This window comes from Scyliorhinus canicula, chromosome 2, assembly GCF_902713615.1.
Source record: "Scyliorhinus canicula chromosome 2, sScyCan1.1, whole genome shotgun sequence".
In the NCBI taxonomy this organism is placed as follows: Eukaryota; Metazoa; Chordata; class Chondrichthyes; order Carcharhiniformes; family Scyliorhinidae; genus Scyliorhinus; species Scyliorhinus canicula.
In genome coordinates, this window is record NC_052147.1 from 154,606,228 (window position 1) to 154,629,343 (window position 23,116).

At 43.6% G+C, this 23,116-nt stretch overlaps 1 protein-coding gene and 1 pseudogene across 2 annotated transcripts; one reads left to right on the top strand and one right to left on the bottom strand.

Annotated features, from left to right (window-relative positions):
- Positions 1-1,087: 1,087 nt before the first annotated feature.
- Positions 1,088-23,043, bottom strand: si:ch211-227n13.3. Of its 2 annotated transcripts, none has more exons than XM_038788021.1 (5): positions 22,747-23,043; positions 19,547-20,130; positions 15,589-15,667; positions 15,020-15,118; positions 1,088-2,460 (listed from the first exon to the last, which is right to left on the bottom strand). In XM_038788021.1, exons 1-5 carry the CDS (start codon positions 22,851-22,853, stop codon positions 1,860-1,862), a joined length of 1,470 nt encoding a protein of 489 aa, XP_038643949.1. In that variant the 5' UTR covers positions 22,854-23,043; the 3' UTR covers positions 1,088-1,859. The 2 variants fall into 2 exon arrangements, with proteins under 2 accessions (XP_038643949.1, XP_038643956.1); XM_038788028.1 differs by having other exon boundaries at positions 19,547-19,828; positions 22,747-22,859.
- On the top strand, positions 4,809-5,012 carry LOC119962544 (annotated as a pseudogene).
- Positions 23,044-23,116: the final 73 nt, after the last annotated feature.

A 23,116-nucleotide genomic window follows, 5' to 3' on the forward strand; every position in this document is an offset into this window, starting at 1 on the left:
TCCTCTTGCGCACGGCTCAGTCTAATTCAGCTAAAAGTGCTGCATGGGGCGCATATGACTGGGATCAGGCTGAGCCGGTTCTTTGGGGCCGAGGACAGGTGTGGGAGGTTTTCGGGAGGCCCAGCGAATCACACCCACATGTTCTGGGTGTGTCCGGCTTTCTGGAAGGGGGGAGCGGCAAGGATCTTGTCCAGGGTGGAACCGGGATGGGGGGCTCGCTATTTTTGGGGGGGCATCAGAGCCGGGAGTGCAGGAGGCGAGAGAGGCCAGTATTCTGGCCTTTGCGTCTCTAGTAGCCCGGCGTAGGATCATGTTACAGTGGAGGGACGCGAAGCCCCAGAGCCTGGAATCCTGGAACAGCGACATGGCCGGGTTCATTAAACTGGAGAGGGTTAAGTTTGCCCTGAGGGGGGGTCGGTGCAAGGGTTCTTTCGGCGGTGGCAGCCTTTTCTCGATTTCCTGTCTGTGTTAGAATATAGAACAGTACAGCACAGAACAGGCCCTTCGGCCCTCGATGTTGTGCCGAGCAATGATCACCCTACTCAAACCCACGTATCCACCCTATACCTGTAACCCAACAACCCCCCCCTTACCTTACTTTTTAGGACACTACGGGCAATTTAGCATGGCCAATCCACCTAACCCCACACATCTTTGGACTGTGGGAGGAAACCGGAGCACCCGGAGGAAACCCACGCACACACGGGGAGGACGTGCAGACTCCGCACAGACAGTGACCCAGCCGGGAATCGAACCTGGGACCCTAGAGCTGTGAAGCATTCATGCTAACCACCATGCTACCCTGCTGCCCCAACATCAAAGGGCTCGTCCGGGATTTGAACCCGGGATCTCACATTTTCATACAATACAAACCCCGAAGCGAGAATCTTACCCCTAGACCAACGAGCCTAGGGGGTGGTCAATTTCAGCAGCAACCCTATCTGTCTGTTAAGGGGGTTTGTTTTTGTAACCCTGTGTTTGTTACTTTTTTTTGTAGTTAATTTATTGCTTTGTATGGTAGGATGGGGGGGGCTTTTGTTTTGGTTTTTTCTATGCCTTATTTATTATTATTCATGTTAGCACTACATACAAAACCAAAAAGCATATTTTATTCAAAAGCATTTAGGTCCTAAATATTACCAATAAAGTTCAGATACAGAATGTGACAGCTGTGCAATTCGTACCATCAAGAATGCAGGGCATACTGTGTACAAAGCTTTTTCTCAGAATATCCCTTATGGCAACATGGGATTTTAAAATAATTATTCAATTGACAAAATGCAATTACTGACTTTTGAAAATCAGATTCTACTTGCAACTAACTTGGTAAGAGCCAGGTAAACAAATCAAAAAATTTGCATGCTATCTTGGATCAACATTCAAATAATCTTTTTTAAAACTTCAAAGTATATTCCATCAAACTAGGAAAAGTCTTGATACGGAAGCTGTAACTCATCATCTGACGTGGGAACTGGATGTTCATTTACAGTCAATGGACTACACTTAGCTTCAATCTAATTTTGGGATCATTTAGAAAGTCAGTCAAGCCTTTACCCATGATTGCAACTTGGCTACAACACTAGCTTGTAATTTAAATAATTTACTACAAACCACAATGGTCTTTAAGTTCTATTTTAAGGCAGTAATTGAAAAGGAATGTTGAGGGGATAGAAAAGAAAGCAATGTTAATCACTGCTGTGTTTAATATAAACATTAACTGGTCAAATTAAAATAATGACAATGACAAACATTGCAACAAACTAACCATTAGTTTTACACAAAGTGCATACACAAGTGCATGTGAGAATAGAAGGAGAACAGTTGTAGTGAATCATTTAAGTTTGAATGAAAATGGCAAGTCATGTTTCTTTGACAACACTGCCTGATGAAGTCAAAGATCTAGCCTTCAGCTTAGCAATCATAGACGTAAAACCACCAGGTTTTAACCAACCAAAAGAACTGGGAGTGATTCTAGAATTTATGTTTCTTTGCATTGGTTCCCACGTTTTTGCTTTTTCATTTGTAGAACGCAACTGATTTTCAGAGCATAATGAAGTTGAAATTGAAAAGGCAGGCACTGCTTTTCCTGGACTAAAATTCAAATGCGTGGAATTAAATGCAGGGTTGGTAAAGTTACCACTCTTACACTGCACTGATTTGCTGTCAGAGCTGTAAAACCCACTTTCACAGCTATTTAAATCATCGGAGAAATCACAGCTGCCCTTTTTTGTCCTCTCTTCTCTGCTCAAGACAGCAGAGGTTAGTTTTCTTTTAATGGTAGTGATCTTCATTTCAGAATCTTCATTATCTGAGATTACAGTGGAAGGTGCAAGAGTTTCAGGAAGCATGAAAACAAATAGCTCTTTCTTTCTTGACCTTTTTCTTGTCTTTTTTTTAGGCTGTTTTTTACTATGTTCAGCCAGAAAGTCATCAACTTTTCGCCTACAAGATCGTAGATTCCTGCAAATAAAATAGCATAACTTAATTTGATCCAAAACAAAGGTCTCTGCAATATACAAAAACAAGTCACATTATAGCCTCAGAAACAAGGTTGTCCAATTGACAAGTTGATATTGTTATATGTTGGAAGCTGTGCATTAAAACAATCCCATGTGATTTTGCAACTTTGCATCTGTGGTTACCAGAATATAAATCTTGAGCTGTAACTCACTATGAAAATATCTCCTTAATCTTTATTAATGTCACAAGTAGGCTTAAACACTGCAATGAAGTTACTGTGAAAAGTCCCTAGTCGTCACATTCCAGCGCCTGTTTGGGCACAGAGGGAGAATTCAGAATGTCCAAATTGCCGAACAGCCCATCTTTTAGGACTTGTAGGAGATATACACCAGGAGCACATCACAATGGTCAAACTGAAGTGAGGAGTAATTATTTGAATATAAAACTTAAAATTATCAGACAAAATATTCAATCTAAAGTGTATTCGACCCTGATTTTCTAATCTTCCCCCATCATACCACTTTTCCTACCATTAAACGTTCTATTATTATTTGTGCTTGCCACCACAATTGCACTTGTTTTATGCAGACAATTGAACTGTTTACCAAAGAAACATGCAATTCGTTTTTAAACTGGATTTTTAAAAATTTTGAAGTAATTTGAAAGAATTTCATTAAGGTAGTATTTAACACTTTAGTATGGTTTAACACCTTAGTATGGTTAAGTAATGGATTGATTCCTGTCTGACATTAGTGGAGATAATCTGGAGAACACATGACTCAATTTTTCCCCTTTTTAGGATTAATTCTGTAGTTATCAAGGTGAAATGCTGTGGAATATATTTGCCACTTTTCAAATCTACTACAAGCATTAAATACTCAATCAAATTTGATTTTTATGGCACAGTTAAGTGCCAAAATTCAACTTATTCCCCAAATTGGTGACCTCCAAAAACTATCCTGCGAAGATGACCCCCAACCTACTTCACTGCAAATACTCCACTACAACCTCATCTCCACCCTTACCTCAACAGTACCTATTGACCTTTATCACATATCAAGAACATTCAATCAGCTACCTCTGCCACAACTCTCCTTTTCATTAACTCACCAGGCCATGTTTCGTCTCCCCCCCCCAAACCATCATTCTCTCGTTACTCACACATCTCCCCATCTTGTCCATGGGACCCACTTGCTGCTCCCTCAACCCAAATCCTATTAAACTGCTGACTACCAATTCTAATATCTTGCTCCCCATGTTTGGCAGTTAATAGTTCTCTCTTCAGGGGTTGCCGCTTCTTTTAAATCTGCCATCATACGTCAAAAAAAACCTTTGCTGCCTATGTCTTAATTTGCCACAAGTCCCAGTCACCCATCACCCTTGTGCTCGCTGACCAACATGGGTCCCCAGTCAAACAATGCCTTGATTTTAAAATTCTCATCTTTTTTCCCCCAAATACCTCCACAGCCTCATCCCTGCCCACAACCCAATATTCCACCCAGAGTTTAACCACTCCACCATTTATGGCTGTGGTGCTAAATCAGTGATGGGCAACCTGCGGCCTAACTGGGTTCTAAATGTGGGCTATGAGACATTTTCTTGCCGGTTGCCCACATGCAGGATTGCCATATTCGACTGATTTCCATCCACTTAGTTTTTTTCCTTCTGGTATGACTGAAGTGATACGCATGTAAAGCAAGGGCAAGTGAAGGGAGGTGTGTGCCGATTGCTCACAACATTGAGAGCCGTGCATTCCCTCTGTGTCCAAAGTGGAAATATTTATTTTTATTTTTACCATCTGAAGTTGTTGACAGCTCCATTAGCATATAAATGATTTTGCATTTTCTATAACTTGGTGCATATCAAACTTATTCAATTTTATTCATTGAGTCAATAAACTCGATTTCAATCTTGCAGCCCACTGAGATGGAGGCCCACTCAGTAGCCTAGATTGCTCATTACTGCCCTAATCTCGAATTCCTTCCGTACACCTCTTTGCCTCACTACCTTACTTTCTTCCTTTAAGACACTTCTTCAAACCTCTGAACAAGCTTTGGTTGCCTGACGTAATATCTTTTTATCTGGTTTGGTGTCAAACATTGCTTCAATGTTTTTGTGAAGCACCTTGGAATGTTTTATTACATTAAATAAGCTATATTTATTGTGGTAATGGGATAGGCAAAGAAACAAAAGATAGATCCAGAGTTGGTTCAATGGTCAGGAACACATGGAACATCTGTCAAAAAGGGAGGGTTGCTGTGGTTCAGGAACTTGGTAGAGAAGGGCGGACAGATCCCTGAATTATGGAGCTGTAGCCCTAGGTCTACTGGGAAATATGGCCAAGTTGCATCGCTTCCCGGCCTTTTGGCTAAGATCAAGTGTAGTATCTGCTCTACCTTTTGGCTCGGATCTGGTATGTTTCTCTTGTGGGGGCCAGAATTGGATTCAATTTGATTTTGAATTGGTTTTTGGAGCAAGCAAGGAGCTGGATTAGGGGTCTGCCCCTGTCCACACTTGAGCCCTGGCTTTGTAACTCAGAAAAAGTAATTAAAAAAAATATATGGCCAAGTTGCAAGAGACACTGTAGCCCGGTGGGAAATGTGGTCAAGTAACAAAGATATTAAAGAAATCAGAGGCTTTCTGGGAATGCAGTTTCAACAACAGGATGCAGGACAGCAGAAGGCCCCTGGCCTCAAAGGAGATAGTTATCAGCTCAAGGCGCAGGAGCTGATTGGACAATGGCTGTTGCTATGCCTTGGGCTGACAGTAATTAAACACAGACCCCTGTGTGTAGTGTTCCAGAGAGAATTATGACCCGAGTGTGTCATGACTCTGAACATTTGTGACTCAAAAGACAGTGATTGATTAGTGTTGCCCAGTGAGCATGTGACTGGCAACATGAGATCAGTGCCAGCAAGATCTGTATAAGGAGAGACAATTTCATCAGTGAAACCGTTAGGAGCAACACTGTAGAAGGAAGAAGCCTCCAGCTTGAAGATAGTCTGGTTTCTCTCTCCCCCCCCCCCCCCCCCCCCTGCGATGGGTAGCGATGCCTCTACAGGTCCATTATATTATTAGACATTAAAATCTCTGCTTGTAAACTTATAGTGCTCGATTTAAAACTATTTACACATGAGACAGTGCAAGAGAATCAGTCTTGTAGCAGTTGTAAGTATTTATGTTTTTGAATATTTTTTCTCAAGGTTTGATTTAAATATAAAGTTGTGTCTATCAATTGACTGGAGAAAAGATCCCGGTCAACAGCATACCCCCTGGGCTGGGTATTGATCAGAAATACCCTACCCCTAGCACCAGTCCACACCACCTCCATTCCCAGTGGCTCTGGTGCAATCATCCTCCCTGACTGGCTGTATGAGAAAATGGCTAAGTTCTAAAGTGTTAACCTTATGTTAAGGCTGTAAAGTGCGTATTAGGACAATGAGGTGGTGTTCTGAGAGTTTGTATTAAGTTTAGTGAGAACAGTAATCTCCCTTCCTAACAGCACTGTAGATGACCAGACGCTAGAAGGACGGCAAGATCATCTAGCAGAGGTGGCAGAACAAGGATTCTGGGAGAAGTCATCTCAGTCACGACTGTACTGTGGGTAGCTGAAGAACCGGCAGAGAGAGATGTCAAAGCATCCAGCAGAGGGCAGCAGAGAGACAGCATCGAGGTGCATTCTGAGAGCAGTCAGCAGTCACCACACAGATTGCAGAAGAACTTGGTTCAAGGAATGGCAAGCCCCAAACACTACATTACTGTTCCTACCCTTCGCTCCTCTAAGCAAAGAAAAAAGGAGAGAGATTGAGAGGGGCTGCTGGAAAGTTCGTTTTACCTAGAAGGTACTGGGAACCTGATTACAGCTGCAAGGAAGAAATCGACCTGTGACATCACAGCTTGCAAGTGAGTGATTGGATGGTGACTGATAAGCAGTTTTTACTTATTTTTCACTTTCTCTTGGCTTGTTGTAAAGTTAACTTGAGGGTTAAATCATGGCAAGAGACTCCAGACTCGTGTCATAATCCTGTGAGATGTGGGAATTCAGGGACCCTACCAGTGTCCCAGACTCCTCGTGCAGGAAATGTGTCCAACTGCAACTTCTGTCAGACCACTTGACAGCTCTGGAGCTGCAGGTGGATCCATTTTGGAGCATCCGCGATGCTGAGGAAATCGTGGATAGCACGTTCAGTAAATTGGTCACATTGCAAATAAAAAGTGACTGAGGAATATAGGGAATGGGTGGGCACGAGAAAGAGGAAGAGTAGGAAGGCAGTGCAGGTGTCCCATGTGGTCATCCCCCTCCAAAACAGATATACTGTTGGCAGAGATGGCTCACCAGGGGAAGGCAGTAGCAATGAGGTTCATGGTACCATGGCTGGCTTTGTTGCACAGAGGACAGAAAAAAGAGTGGCAGAGTGATAGTGATTGGGGATTCAATTGTAAGGGGAATAGACAGGCGTTTCTGAGGTCACAAATGAGACTCCAGGATGGTGTGTTGCCACCTTGGTGCAACGGTCAAGGATGTCTCGCAGCAGCTGCAGGGCATTCTGGAGGGGGGAGGGTGAACAGCCAGCTGCTGTGGTGCATACAAGCACCAATAATATGGGTAAAAACAGGATGAGGTCCGACAAGCCGAATTTAGGGAGTTGGGAATTAAACTAAAAAGAATGATCTCAAATCTCAGGAGTGCTACCAGGGCAAGAATGGCAGATAGCCAAAATGAATACGTGGCTTGGGGCATGGTGCAAGAGGGAGGATTCAAATTCCTGGGACATTGGAACCGGTTCAGGGGAGGTGGGACCAGTACAAACCGGATGGTCTGCACCCGGGCAGGACCAGAACCAATGTCCTAAGGGGACTGTTTGCTCGTGCTGTTGGTGAGGGTTTAAGCTCATGTGGCAGAGGGATGGGAACTGATGCAGGAAATCAGAGGGAAATAAGATGGGGACAGAAACGAAAGACAGTAAAGGGAAAATTGGAAGGCTGAGTAACCAGCAACAAAAAGCACAGTGGTTAGCATTGTGACTTCACAGCGCCAGGGTCCCAGGGTCGATTCCCCGCTGGGTCACCGTCAGTGCGGAGTTTGCACGTTCTCCCCGTGCCGGCATGGGTTTCCTCCGGGTGCTTCGGTTTCCTCCCAGTCCAAAGAAATGCAGGCTAGGGGGTTTGGCCATGCTAAATTTCCCTTAAGTGTCCAAAAAGGTTAGGAGGGGTTATTGGGTTACGGGGATAGGGTGGAAGTGTGGGCTTAATTGGGTCCGCGCAGACACGATGGGTCGAATGGCCTCCTTCTGCACTGTATATTCTATAAAATGGACCACATCACATCATAATTCTAAAAGGGCAAAAAATGTGAACAAAAATAAGCCTGAAGGCTGTGCCTCAGTGCTAGGAATAAGGTTGATGAATTAACATGCACTGACAATCATTAACGGATATGGTGTAATTGGAATCATGGACACCTGGCTCCAGGGTGACCAAGGATGGGAAGTCAACATCCAGGAGTATTCAATATTCAGGAAAGGGAGGTGGGGTAATGTTGCTGGTTAAAGAGGAGATTAACGCATTAATAGGGAAGGATATTAACTTGGAACACGTGGAATCTGTAGGTGTGGAGTTGCGGAACACCAAAGGGCAAAAAACATTAGTGGGGAGTTGTGTAGACCACCAAACAGTAGTTGTGAGGTTGAGGATGCAATCAAACAGGAATTTGGAGATACATGCAGTAAGGGTACGGCAGTTATTATGGGTGACTTCAATCTGCATATTGATGGGCTAATCAAACTGGTAGCAATGCAATGGAGGAGGATTTCCAAGAATGTATAAAAGATGGTTTTCTCAACCAATATGTCGAGGAACCAGCTAGAGAGCAGGCCATCCTAGACTAAGATATGTACAATGAGAGAGGATTCATTAGCAACGCTGTGGTGAGGTCCTTTAGGAAAGGGTGACCAAAATATGGTAGAATTCTTCATGAAAATGGAGAGTGACACAGTTAAGTTTGAGACTAGGGTCCTGAACTTAAAGTTAACTTTGATGGTATGAGACGTGCATTGGCTAGGATAAGCTGCCAAAGGATACTCAAGGGATTGATGGTGCACAGGCAATGGCAGACATTTAAAGAACACATGGATAAACTTCAACAATTGTACATCCTTGCCTGATGCAAGAGTAAGACAGGGAAGGTGGCACAACCATGGCTAACAAGGGAAATCAGAGATAGTGTTAAAGCCAAAGAGGAGGCATGTAAATTGCCCAGAAAAAAGCAGCAAGCCCGAGGACTGGGAGAAATTTTTAATTCAGCAGAAGGAAAAGGGTTTATTTCAGAAGAGGAAAATAGAATAAGAGTGTAAGTTTTCAGAAAATGCAAAAACTGACTGCAAAAGTTTCTATAGATATGCAAAGCGAAATAGACTGAAGACAAATGCAGATCCCTTCCAGTTAGAATCAGGTGAATTCACAATGGGCAAAGAGATGGCAGACAAGCTGAACAAATACTTTGGGTTTGTCTTCACTAAGGAAGACACAAATAATCTTCCGGAAATGCTAGGGGACAGGGGGTGTGGCATGAAGGAGGAACTGAAGGAAATCCTTATTAGTCAGGAATTGTTTGGGGAAATTGATTAGATTAAAGCCTGTGATCCCCCAAGGCCTGATGCTCTGCATCCCAGAGTATTTAAGAAAATGGCCCAAGAAATAGTGGACACATTGGTGATCATTTTCCAGCATTCTATAAACTCTGGAAGTGTTCCAATGGATTGGGAGTGGCGAATGTACCCACTTTTTAAAAAAGGAAGGAGAAAAAACAGGGAATTATAGACAGGTTAGCCTGACTATAGTGGTAAGGAAAATGCTGGAGCCAATGATTAAGGATGAAATAACTGAGCATTTGGAAAGCGGGGACAGGATCAGTCTGGGTCAGCATAGATTCACTAAAGGAAAATCATGCTTGACAAATCTGCTAGAATTTTTTGAGGGTGTGACCAGTAGAGTGGGCAAGGATGAACCAGTGGGTGTCGTGTATCTGGACTTGCAAAAGGCTTTTGACCAGGTCGCACACAAGAGATGAGTGAGCAAAATTAAAGCTCATGGTATTGGGGGTAGAGAACTGGTTGGCAGACAGGAAGCAGAGAGTGGGAATAAACAGGCCTTTTTCAAAGTGGCAGACAGTGACTAGTGGGATACCGCAACGTTCAGTACTGGGACCCCAGCTGATCACATTATACATTTTTTTTCTTAAAAAAAAAGTTTAGTGTACCCAATTCATTTTTTCCAATTAAGGGACAATTTAGCGTGGCCAATTCACCTACCCTGCACATCTTTTGGGTTGTGGGGGTGAGACCCACACAAACACAGGGAGAATGTGCGAACTCCACACGGACAGTGACCCAGAATCGAACCTGGGACCTTGGCGCTGTGAGACGGCAGCACTAACCACTGTCACCGTTTTGCCCTTTCACATTATACATTAATGATTTGGACGTAGGAATTGGATGCAATATGTCTAAATTTGCAGAAATATCTAACCTGGGTGGCAGGGTGTGCTGTGAGGAAGATGCAAAGATGTTGTAGGGTGACTTGGACAGGCTGGCTGAGTGGGCAAATACAATATAATGTGGGTAAATGTGAGGATATCCACTTTGATGACAAAAAACGGAAAGGCAGATTATCTGAGTGATGGCAGTTTAGGAAAAGGGGAAGTGCAACGAGACCTGGGTGTCATGTTGGAACAGTCGCTGAAGGTTGGCATGCAGGTACAGCAGGCGGTGAGGAAAGCTAATTGACAATGGCCTTCATAGTGAGAGGATTTGAGTATAGGAATAGGGATGTCTTGCTGCACTTATATCGGGCCTCGTTGAGGCCAAAGAACATACAGTTTAGAAGGAGGCCATTCGGCCAATTCGAGTCTGCACCGACCCACTTAAGCCCTCACTTCCCCCCTATCCCCGGAACCCAATAACCCCATCTACCCTTTTTGGTTACCAAGGGCAATTTATCATGGCCAATCCACCTAACCTGCACGTCTTTGGACAGTGGGAGGAAACCGGAGCACCCGGAGGAAACCCATGCAGACAAGGGGAGAACATGCAGACTCCGCACAGACAGTGTCCCAGCGGGGAATTGAACCTGGGACCCTGGCACCGTGAAGCCACAGTGCTATCCACTTGTGCTACCGTGCTGTCCTCATGCCATGTGTATTGTGTGCTATTTTGGTCTCTTAGTTTGACGAAGGACATTCTTGCTATTAAGGGTGTCCAGCCAAGGTTCACTAATTCCAGGGATGGCAGGATGACTTATGAAGAAAGACTGGATCAACTGTGCTTCTACTCACTGGAGTTTAGAAGAATGAGAGGAGATTTCATAGAAACATAAAATCCTGATGGGACGGAACAGGATCGATGCGGGAAGAATGTTCCCGATGTTGGGGACATCCAGAACTAGGGGGTAACAGCCTAAGAATAAGGTGTAAGCCATTCAGGACTGAGATGAGAAAAAATTTCCTTCTCAGAATTGAGGAATTCTCTACCACAGAAAGCATTGGTATGGAGAGTTGCATGGTCACAACAGATACGACAGAGATGGAGAAACTGGCTGAGTGGAAATAATTATTCGCAAAAAACAGGGTCTGAGCAAATACACTGACAGTTGTGAGGGTGGGTAATTTACTCTCGAAAGAAAAGGGGCAGAAGAATATGCGTTTAAACTTTTACGGTTTAATAAAAATTAAAAACTCATTATAAAAGGAGTTGATCAAAACGCAAATGGGGAGAAAAATTATTACGGGCGACACAGCGGTTAGCAGTTCTGCCTCGCAGCACCAGGGACCTTGGTTTGATTCCAACCTTGGGTGACTGTGTGGAGTTTGCACATTCTTCTCATGTTGACGTGGATTTCCTCCAGATGCTCCTGTTTCCTCCCACAGTCCAAAGTTTTGCAGGTTAGGTGGATTGGCCATGCTGAATTACCCCTTAGTGTCCAAAAGATTACGGTTAGGTGGAATTACTGGGTTACAGGAATAGGATGGGGGCATGGGCTCAGGTCGAGTGCTCTTTCGTAGGGTCAGTGTGGACTCGATGGGCCAAGTGGCCTCCTTCTGCACTGTAGGAAATCTATGATTTAAGATCAAGATAGCGCAAACAGGAATGCAAAATAGGCAAAGTAGATATTCCACAAATATTGTTGAAATAGTAAAGAATGGAGCGGAGTAGAACCTAGGAGTCTTAGTAGACTGGAAGCTCAAGATGGTTCCGATAATATCTATTTAGCCATAGCCATGGATTGACCCGCAATGGTTTTTCTGTTAGCCCTGGTGTTCCTCAAGGATTTATCCATGGCAACTCCAGGGGCGCCAATGGCACAACACAACCACCCCCTCCCATGCACAAACAAATCACAGATTCTTTATCCCCGACATAACAAAAAAGGAAGAATACAAAAGAACAGTTCTAAAAGAATGTTATACATATTCCACACACAGCAACATAACCCAAACCTCAGGCACAGAACAGAATGATGCTCATCTCACATATTTAAACAAACAGAGAGGACCAGCAGCTATAGATTCAGATAGTGGTCAGTACTGTCAGTGCCTCTCAACAAACTAATCAAATCTAGGTTAAAAAAAGGAGGGAGAACTACTAGAAGCAGAAGGTCACAGGATAAAAGAGGACCAGGACCCAACCAAAGGTCAGTATTCCTTTGGCATACACCTATCAATGAAGGAGAGAAAAAAAACTCATTCAGGGTAATATCCTAACCATAGTACAAGACTCGGCTCAACCCCAGGCCCTTGAGCAGCAAGGAATCAGTCAATCAGGGATATTTAAACACATCAATAGAAAAACCCAGCCTCTGGAGACGTCCCCGAGATATGTATATATTTGCTGCAGTAATGTTTTTTAAATTCTTGGTTTAAAAGTCAGACACTTGTTGCAGAAGGTGCAATTAAGATACTGTAAAAGTGAAATCATTCTTTCAAGCCATGCTTATGTTTACAAGGAGGGGCCTACTGTTTTTTATGATTTCTGGGGAGTAGATAATTAGAGGCAGTGTGTTTAAACTTAAGTAATTAGATCATGGGATTAAGATGATGCAGTAATGTGAGGAGCCAGGTCTGTGGCAGTCAGTTTTGAGTTAGTGTGTTTGGAAGGTGTGAGCTGAACAGCAGCTTCTGCAAAAAAGCTGTCAGGCTGAGCAGTATTCTGATACAGACAGGAATCTGCAGGCTGTTTGATAGAATCTCTCTCTCTTCAAGCAGTCTCTCAAAAGATCTTCCTATCCAGATAGGAAAGTAATCCTGTATTTGCTAACTTTATTTAAAATTGGGATTTGACCTGTGATGGGTCTTGCTTTGTGATAAAGAAGGTAGCAGTTAGGAGTTAAAGTGTTTCATTTTATTGTTAAGCATTGTATAACAGGTAATTGTATGGTATATTTCTCTGTTGTTAAAACTTGTTCAATACGGTGTTAATAACAAAGTTTGTTTTAATGTACATATTTGCGCACAGAACCACTCCTGAAGCGAAGTATCCATTCCTCCCAGTTTTACAAATTTAAAAAAAGCGATTGGGGTTCTTATCCGATATCCTAGCAATGGTTGGGATCTGGTCAGAGATCATAATACCTAGCCTGGACAAGCACACAGTGAAACAGTCATTACCCCCAGGATAAAGATCTAGCACCCAGCCGATCCTGAAGCTCACCAACCACACTCAGGTTAGTGGACCAACCCCACTAATACTAGAAAAACCACACCAACCTCAACCAGAGATTCCACCAATGAAAGGAATCTGATTCACCCTCCCACCTGGAACAATAAATTAACACCCCCCAAACTCACTGAATCAAACAAGAGTTTATAACAGTACAGTGCTCACCCAGGTGGAGAGGGAACCCCCCCCCCCCCCGCCCCAGGGATCTAACCCAGGTATTCTAGCCACAGACCAGCACTGTATGCCAGTGTAAAGAGGATACTCAGGGACAGGACAGCATTACCACAACAGAGACAAAGACACTGCCTCTCCATGGAAGACACAACCATAACGAAGAGGACACTCTGGAAACTACTGTACAAGACCACTTGGAGGAGGGCGCCTAACTCCCCCATTAAGGCCACGGGCCAAAGGGCTCCAACAACATAGAGGCCCAGTATACAGGCTCTCACTTCAACAAATTGAGCAAGGATTAACCAACCCCAACCCAGCATGCATCCCTACTCTAATAGCTCAAAGAAAAACACCAACCACAAGGAAGAATCAAGGAATCCAGTCCTCTCCAGGAAACATGATCTGCCCGGGCCTTCAAAAGAGACGAGCACGTATTCTCAAAATTCAAAGTAACAAAAAATAAGCAAAGTTAAAAACCCAACACAATTAGTTCTAACTGGGGGCTTTCTTTAACCCTAGTGAGGACTTAATTAACCCTATTACCCAGCTCCACACCAACCACCCACCCACCACCCCACAGTGGCTCCACTCATTCTTCATAAACGCGATGAGGGGTGTGTAAAATGTGCTTCCTTCTCAAACTGCGGGGATTACAGTACATAAAAAAGGAGCAAGACAGTGCACAAACCACACATCACCAACTCAATGATTTTTGCTAAAACAGGATAATACAACCTTCACCCTCGTACTCACACCTCGACTGCCCCTGCTAGGAGAAAAGACAACAAGAATAATCACAAGGGGACAAAGTCCTGGATTATTGATAGACTGCAGGAAAACCATCTATGTCGCTTGGAAAGCTCAAAGCTATGACAGGATCATCGAACAATCCCCAGGATCTCTCAAATTTCATCAAACAAAGCACCTTCAACTCCATCAATGCCATTGCCCCGACAACAAAGAACTTGGGCCCCAGCCGGGGGGGGGGGGGGGGGGGGGGGGGGGGAGAAGAGAGAGAGAGAGAGAGAGAGAGAGAGAGAGAGAGAGAGAGAGAGAGAGAGAGAGAGAGAGAGAGAGAGAGAGAGAGAGAGAGAGAGAGAGAGAGAGAGAGAGAATCATCCAGATAACTATTTGCAATGGCAGCCATCATCCTCATGTCGACGGCACCGCCGAGGCATAGGCCCATTCACTCACTGCAAGCTGGGCCCCACCCCAGCCGCCTCAAGCAAACAAGGATTCACTCCGATTCAACTCGGCTCGTCACCGAACTCTGACCAGGATCAGCCAGGGACATAGTACAAGATACATTCCAACATACATATTCCAACGAAAGATTATGAAACTTGCATTAGGATAAAATAAAAAATTAAAAAACTAGTAGAGCCAGTACTCCCGCACTCATATTAGGTGCCCCCCCCCCTCGTCTTGATTTTCGAACACCGCTGTTTTCAATTTCTTCCAAAGAGGCACCAACTTGATGTAGAATTCAGACAAAGATTTATTGGGTTATGCATCTTCCAAGCCAGATTAAAAACTATTAAAAGCGTGTAATTCAGAGAGTCGTGAACATTTGTTAGATAGGGAGGGGAAAGGAAGACTGACTTAAGTTTGTTAGTAAAAACTCATTTTGCACAGAAGACAGAACTGCTCTTGGGGAGAAATAAAATGTTTACCTCTGCAGAAACACATGAGGCCGGGAACATTGTGGAATCCATTTTCTAGTAACTTCTGGAACAGATGTACCAATCCAGTTGTTCAGATAAGAAATTTCACTGCAATTACAACCACAAGTCGATTTAGCACATACATCAAGCTCTATCTGAATTCCACCACAAATGGAAAAAGAACAAAAACAGACCAATATATGAACGGAATTGATGCACGGTGCAAATACAAACGCTGACTTTGTGTGGTTCTAACAGAGAACGTAGAACTGATGGATCGGAAAAACCTGAATTTAGGAGAAATTGTAGGGGAAGACAGGAAGGGCAGTAAAAAACTAATCAAACATTATCACAGGCACCCATGGAACCCATGTACTAAGTTATAAGATACAGGGTATAAGTAAAACATGTATTTGTTGGGTGCAAAATTGAGGTTTATTACCAGTGCAAGTATAGCATGCCGTGGCTGAAAAATAGTTGGCGAGGTCACAGACTATATGTAAAAACATGATTTTTGGGGGCGGAAACCAGGGCCATTTTATACGCCGGGTTGACTTATATACCACAATTTACAGTACCGTCCAAGTTTCTGTTGATGACTTCTAGGCAACAAAGGTTTTCTCAAGACCCATTGGTCACATGATAAAGAGGTCGGATCTGAAAAAAAAAATCAATATAAAAAATTAAGTTTTTAAAAAAAAAAAGCAGTTTCAGTCCAGACTGTGCTCAATTTAAATAGACAATTGTTACCCAATAGTGCCAGGCATCTTCATTGGGAACAGTTTCTGAATCGCTAATATATGGAAAAACCAAATGTCAATATCCATTGATTGTGCATATCACCCATGTTTCATGTCACAGCACTGAAGCCTCACTTCTTACCATGATAAGAGATTTAATTTTAAACCTACCCTTCAGGTTGCAAAACAAAACACCAACAGCAACTTGAATCTCCACAGAAACTTTAACATAAATCAAACTTGCCAAGGCACTTCACAAGAGGGCTACCAAACCAACATTTCATATTCAGCTGTTTAAGAAACATTAAACCAGAAAAGAGGCAACTTTTCAGGAGCTTTTTAAATAGAAATTATGTTTCAGGGAGGGAATTCTATAGCTTAGGACCCAAGCAGCTGAAGGCATGACTATCAATGGAAAAACAATTTAAAAAAAAAATCAGGGTCCTGTGATAGGCTAGATGCGCGGAAAGCACTGTCCTCTCTCCCTAATCTGTGTGATCTGCCATCAATTTAAATCAAGATCATGAAAGTTCATGAAAATTAAATTTACTTCTCACAATGTGTTAAAGGGCAGCATAGTGGTTAGCACAGTTGCTTCACAGCTACAGGGTACCAGGTTCGATTCCCGGCTTGGGTCACTGTCTGAGCGGAGTCTGCACATTCTCCCAGTGTCTGTGGGGGTTTCCACTGGGTGCTCTGATTTCCTCCCACAGTCCAAAGATGTGCAGGTTACGTGGATTGTCCATGCTAAATTGCCCTAGTGTCTAAAAAGGTTAAGTGGGGTTACTCGGATAGGGTGGAGGGGTGGGCTTAAGTGGGGTGCTCTTTCCAAGAGCCGGTGCAGACTCGATGGGCCGAATGGCTTCCTTCTGCACTGTAAATTCTATGATTTAATAACTTTCATTGAACAGCGATGCTTTGTTTTATGTTGGAAATACTCAGTGGGTCTGAGTGCATCTGCGGAGAGCGAAAAGAGAAAATTAATGCTTTGAATCAAATATGACTTCTTCACAACTGATTCAGGTAGAAGTGTGATGTTTATATACTATTGAAAGGCAGGAGGGGGAGAGAAAAACCAAAGGGAAGTTCTGGGATAGAGCAGGAGAAACTAAACGATAAACAAAATAATGGAACCAAAGGCAAGAGGAGTGGTCATGGCTGAAGTAAATAGTCAAAGCATTTGTCCAAGTACCAGAATAACTATTTCTCTCTCCAGATGCTGTCAGGGTGGTTGAGTACTCCCAGCACTTTCAGATTTCCAACATATGCAGTTCCTTTGTTTTATTTTCATTCTTTATGTCCAAGCACAATATTCCCCCTTCTCATTCAGAATACAAGTCAATGTCCAACCAAGTTACTGCAATAAATTCCACCAGAACATTTAAAACATTTATTTTCCAACCGAGTAATTTACTTATAAATGCATATTTAGAAGTGAAAGAATAGGGGATATTGGCAGGGGTTTGTGGACGTCGTGTCCAGAGTTTTGAAACAAGGGTGGCAATGAGTCCAGAGATGGCGATTTTTGGTGTGTCGGAAGATCCAGGAATCCAGGAGGAGAAAGAGGCAGATGTTCTAGCCTTTGCTTCCCTGGTAGCCCGGAGACGGATACTGCCAGCTTGGAGGGACTCAGCCCCCTAAGTCGGAGACCTGGATGACTGACATGGCTAGCTTTCTCGGCCTAGAGAAGATTATGTTTGCCTTGAGAGGGTCACTGTTAGGGTTCACCCAGAGGTGGCAACCATTCATCGACTTATTCGCGGAGAATTAATCGTCAGCCCGGGGGGGGGGGGGGGGGGGGGGGGGGGGGGGGGGGGGGGGGGGCTTAGGGTAGTGTAGAATAGGGGGTCAATTAGACGGGTCTTGGCAGGATGGGAGTGGTGTTTGCACTATGTTTCTTGTTCTTTATACATTGTTTTTAAACATGCTGTTGTTTGTAATGCCAAAAATACCTCATTAAAATTGTTTATTAAAAAAAGTGAAAGCAAATTTTTACATTTAAAAAAAATTCATTCATGGGATGTAGGCATCGCTGGCTAGGCCAGCATTTATTACCCATATCTAGCTGCCCTGGAGAACATGGTTGTGAGCTGCCACCTTCTTGAACTGCTGCAGTCCCTGTGCTGTAAGTACACACATTCTTCTGTTAGAGATACAGTTTTCACATTTTGACCCAGCGACAGTAAAGGAATAGTGATATATTTCCAAGTCAGGGTGAGTGACTTAGAGGGAAACCTCCAGGTGGTGGGGTTCCCAGATATCTGCTGCTCTTTCCTTTCTAGATCTAATGATAATGTTTGTGGGTTTGGAATGTGCTGCCTAAAGAACCTTATTGAGTTCCTGCAGTGCACCTTTGACCAGCTCTTGTAGCCACAGTATTTACATGGCTTGTCCAGTTCAATTTCTGGTCAATAGTAACTGTCAGGATGTTGACTATGGGTGATTCAGTGATGGTAATGCCATTGAATGTCATGGGGCAATGTTTAGATCCTCTCATGTTGGAGATGGTCATTGCCGGACACTTCTGTGGCACGAATGTTACTTGCCACTTGTCAGCCCAAGTTTGAATATTATCCAGGTCTTCCTGCTGCATCTGGACATGAATTGCTTTGGTATCTAAGGAGTTGTGAATGGTGCTGAACATCGTACAGTCATCAGTGAACAGCCCTACTTCTGACCTTATGATGTAACGGAGGTCATTGATTAAGCAGTGGAAGACGGTTGGGCTTAGGACACTACCCTGAGGAACTTCTGCAATTATATCCTGGAGCAGAGATGATTGACCTCCAACCACCACAACCATCTTCCTTTGTGTCAAGTATCGCTCCAACCAGTAGCGAGTTATCCCCCTGATTCCAGTTTTGTTTGGGCTCCTTGATGCCATACTCGATCAAAGGGTGCCTTGATGTCAAGGGCAGCCATTCTCACCGTTTGGAGTTTTCTAAACGATTTTTTAATTGGCATTTAGAACACTAGGGTAACACTAATTATTCTTCTGTACTCTCATGCAAATACGATAGTAAAATACTCTGGATTTTGCAAATCTGAAATAAAAACAAAACAATGTTGGTAACACTCAGCAGGTCTGAAAGCAACTTGTAGAGAGAGAAAGAGTCAATGGTTCAGAGCTGTTCTGAAGATGGCTCATCAGCCTGGAACGTTAACTCTACTTCTCTCTCTCCACAGATGTTGCTGGACTTCCTGAGTGTTGCCAGCATTCTACGATGGTTACAGCATAGGAGGCCATTATTCATAGTGTGCTGGCCCTCTGAAAAGGCATTTCACCTCCTGCCAATCTACTGACCTTCGCCCATTAGCCCTGCAATGTTTTCCACTCTGATTCTATAGGGAATGACAATTCTAAAAAAGTTTTCGTGACTGAAAGGTCAATTTATATTTTGTAATAATAATTAAAATCTTTATTAGTGTTACAAGTAGGCTTACATGAATTAACACTGCAATGAAGTTACTGAAAATTTCAATGTAAAGCAAGTTGTGCACCATTTCCTAAATGTTGGACACACGATCTTCCTGGGAATAAAGTTTTCTACAACTGTATCACGACATAGTAAACATGTAAAAGACAAATAATTCCTAAAACGGATACAAGTGAACTTTTAAATCAGTGTTTCTCACCCAAACTGATATCAGGCTCTCTCACTAATGAAACAATGGATACAAATGATCGGCGATTTTCACCCATGGTACAAATGTTGCTTATACCAGGACACACATATACACTGTACTTGGTGTACAGTCAGCATTAAGAAAGGATTGTGAAAGTGCACCATCTTACCATAAGGTTGTTTCTTGCCTGATGGGCGCCCCTTTTTCTTAGTTTCCTTTTTATTTATTACTTTCCAAAACATCTCTGAACAGGCCTCACAGGTGACTGTTTCTCTGCAATCCTCTCCAGAGTTTGTCGAGATAGCATCATCGTCATCAGAAGATAATTCAAAAATGTCTTCTCCATTCTCATTGCTGTTTTTGCAGCTTGATCCCACTGCTCGGAGAATTGGTTGCTTTCGAGCAAAGAACGGACACTCAGTGTCTGACTTCAAGTTTTCTTCTGCCTTCCCTGGAAATGTGGTACATTTTAGATTGGGTCTTTTGGTGGGAGGCTTTGCAGTTTCAGCTTCAGTGCTGCAGATGCTAGTGATGGCTGGGCCACTGCCACTATTCCTCAGCAGTACGTGCTCAGATAGGATGGAACACCCCGTTTTAAGGACATCCCGAGGGGCATTTATTAGGTTACTTTTTGGGACATTGCCCAGTGCTAGGAGGTTGTACAAATCTTTACGTGGCTTGGTGTGAGCACAATGCTTGTCTGTTGGTGCTGATTTTTGAACTTTTTCTTTGTTACCAAGCAAAGAACTATACCTGTAACGCAAGTAATAGAGTAAATAACGCACACATTTCTCAAGATGGGGAACCAAAAAAAAATTAACTCAAGATTATTGACGACAGGTGGACTGGAGAAGGGGCTAGTGGCGGCGGTTTATGGGGCTATTTTGGAAGAGGAGAAGGTGCCACTGGAAGGGATCAAAGCAAAGTGGGAGAAAGAGTTGGGAGAGGGTATGGAAAGGTTCTGGTGTGAGGTGCTCCGGAGGGTGAAAGCCTCCACCTCGTGTGCGAGGTTGGGGCTGATACAGCTGAAAGTGGTGTATAGAGTGCACCATACAAGGGCAAGGATGACCCGGCTCTTTGAGGGGGTAGAAGATTGTGAGAATGTTGCAGGGGTGGGGTGGGGCGCAAACCACATTCATATGTTTTGGCCCTGTCCAAAGTTGGAGGATTCCTGGAAGGAAGGGTTTTGGGTAATCTAAAGTGGTGCACGTAAAACTGGACCCGGGCCCTAGGGAGGCCTTATTCAGGGTGTCGGGTCATCCGAGGTTGGAAATAGGTGCGGAGGCAGATGCTGTATCCTTCGCATCGTTGAATGCCCAGAGTTGGATCCTGTTAGAGTTGAGATCAACCTCTCCACCCTGTGCCCTGGCGTGGCAGGGGACCTGCTGGAATTCTTAATGCTTGAAAAGGTCAAATTTGAACTGAGGGGAAGGATGGAGGGGTTCTACAATTCATGGCCGTTATTCATTATGGACTTTCAAGAATTGGATCATATTGAACATTGGGGGGTGTTGCGGGGAGAGGGACTGTGTGTGTTAATGGTGACGATGGCGATTTCGATTCCTTTTTGTCATGTTTATGTTAACATGCGGGCTAATGTCTGGGGTTTGGTGGGAGGATGGGATCGTTGTTATTGATATGGTGATTGACAATACATTCGTTACTGATTATTGTTGGGTGTAAATTTGGGAGAAAATGTGAAAAAGGGAGAGAATAAAAATATTTTTTTAAAAAACAACAAGATTATTGTCCTGTTTTAATTTATAATTTTTTTTGCTGGCTCACATTACTAACTGATGCCACAAATATATTTCCAATGGTGCTTAAATTCAAACTGAAAAAGAGTGCAGAGTGAAATAAAGCCAATTAATACACTGGATCTCCATGGTACATAAAGCAGTGAGACCAATATCAGGTTTGTAGTTCAGGAATACAGTCAGTCAAATCGCTTTTCGAGAAATGTCTTCAAAAGTCAGTCTATAGATATTCAATAATTTGAATCAAACTGACTTCCACAATTGTACACAAGTAGCTGAAAATGATAATAGATCTAAGACAAGTGAATGGATAATGAACATCAAAACCCAATTATTTATCTTGTACTCAACAAGGACACTCCTTAAGAAAACTCAACTGTCCCCAAAGAAGGAAGTGTGACCGTGTATGCATAACATCTAATGGTGATGTGTGGCCCAGGAATTGAACAGAAAGTTGTTAGTGTAATTTGCTCACTGGATTGACAAGTCTCATGTTTTTCTAAATTTCAAAAAGGGTGAATAAATGTAAGATTTGGGCTATAAATACAAATGGTTCAATAAAAACAAAAAGGAAATAAATACAAAAATTAAAACAAATATTGTCAATGTTGGAAATCTGAAATAAAAACAGAAAATAGAGCTCTGAAGAAAAGTCGCATGAATTTGAAACATGAACTGTTTCTCTCCCCACAAAAGCTGCCAGATCTGAGTTTTCCCAGAATTTTCTGTTCAGAGTTAAGATAATCAATCCAGTTCAGTTCACTTGCAGAAATGTTAAACTTGTTTTCACCTGATGAAAAAATATGAAACATTTTGCTAACCTTCCCAAACACAACAAATCTTTGAGGTGCTGTGGCCCATCAGCAGTATTGTACTAAACCACAACCAGCATGCTCATGGCCCAGCATATTGCCAACTCTACCATCACCACCAAGGCAGGGGATTAACCCTGGTTCAATTAAGAGTGCAGGAGGGCAGGTCAGGTGCAACACCAGGCCTACCTAAAAATGAGCCATCAACCTGGTGAAGCTACAACACAGGACTACTTGTGTGCCAAACAGCATGTAATAGACAGAGTTAAGCAATTCCACAAAGGACATGAGATCTAAGCTCTGTACTCCTGCCACATCCAGCCGTGAATGGACAATTAAACAGCTCGCTGGAGGGGGCTGCGCAAATATTCCCATCCTCAAAGATGGAGGAGTCTAGCACACCTGTGCAAAAGATAAGGAAACAATCTTCAGCCGAAGCGCCAAGTGGATGATCCAGCTCGGTCTCCCGCATGGCGTTTTACCGGAGATGCCGAGTGAGGTGATGGTCCCGGAGTCCCCCTGGAAATGTCACGCCAAGGAATGGTTTTTTAAAAACACGCCTGGCCGAAGTTTATTTCCACATGGCAGCTGCATGGAGACCTGGAGAATCGTTTGTAAAGAAAGCCTCTGTTTCTGCATTTCACTTGGTCTCCCTGCAGCAGCTTGAACACTTCGCAAATGCCGAATTCCGTAACCACCCTGAAATTGCTCTCTTCGGCAGTTCGGCATAACGAATCATCGCGCGAATTATTCATCCGGCGCGGGGCGCGCAACTATAAAATATACGAAAGGAGTCTTACAATTCCTGGAAGGCGGTCTCCACCTCCACTTGTTTGAGGCTGTTGCTTTGCCCTGAAGTACAAGCCTGGTGTTCGGCGCCACCATTTTGCTCCTGCCGCCTCCGCATCGTCCTCCCTGCATTGGGCGCGAGGCCCACCGGCAACCCGGCCGTTCGAAACCCGCGCGCCCCACCCTTACGGGGTCGCTGATTGGACTGTTCCGCTGTCAATCATCCAATGGGAACAAAGATAAGCTTTGGACAACCAGGGGGTTCGCACCTGCACCCCGGCTCGACTGGTTGGATCACCTCACTGTCAGTCAGAAACGCGTGTCCAATAGCAGTGAGATCAGGCGTGCTATTCCCACCCACCAGGCGAACCTCTCCAGCTC

Bases quoted from the DNA above. Each gene is read 5' to 3' on its own strand.
- si:ch211-227n13.3 (XM_038788021.1), bottom strand. From the start codon at position 22,853: ATGCGGAGGCGGCAGGAGCAAAATGGTGGCGCCGAACACCAGGCTTGT. The intron at 20,131-22,746 runs GTAAGACTCCTT...CTTGCGTTACAG, and splicing joins GAGACCGCCTTCCAGGAATT to GTATAGTTCTTTGCTTGGTA. The intron at 2,461-15,019 runs GTAAACATTTTA...TTTTATTTGCAG, and splicing joins CCTCATGTGTTTCTGCAGAG to GAATCTACGATCTTGTAGGC.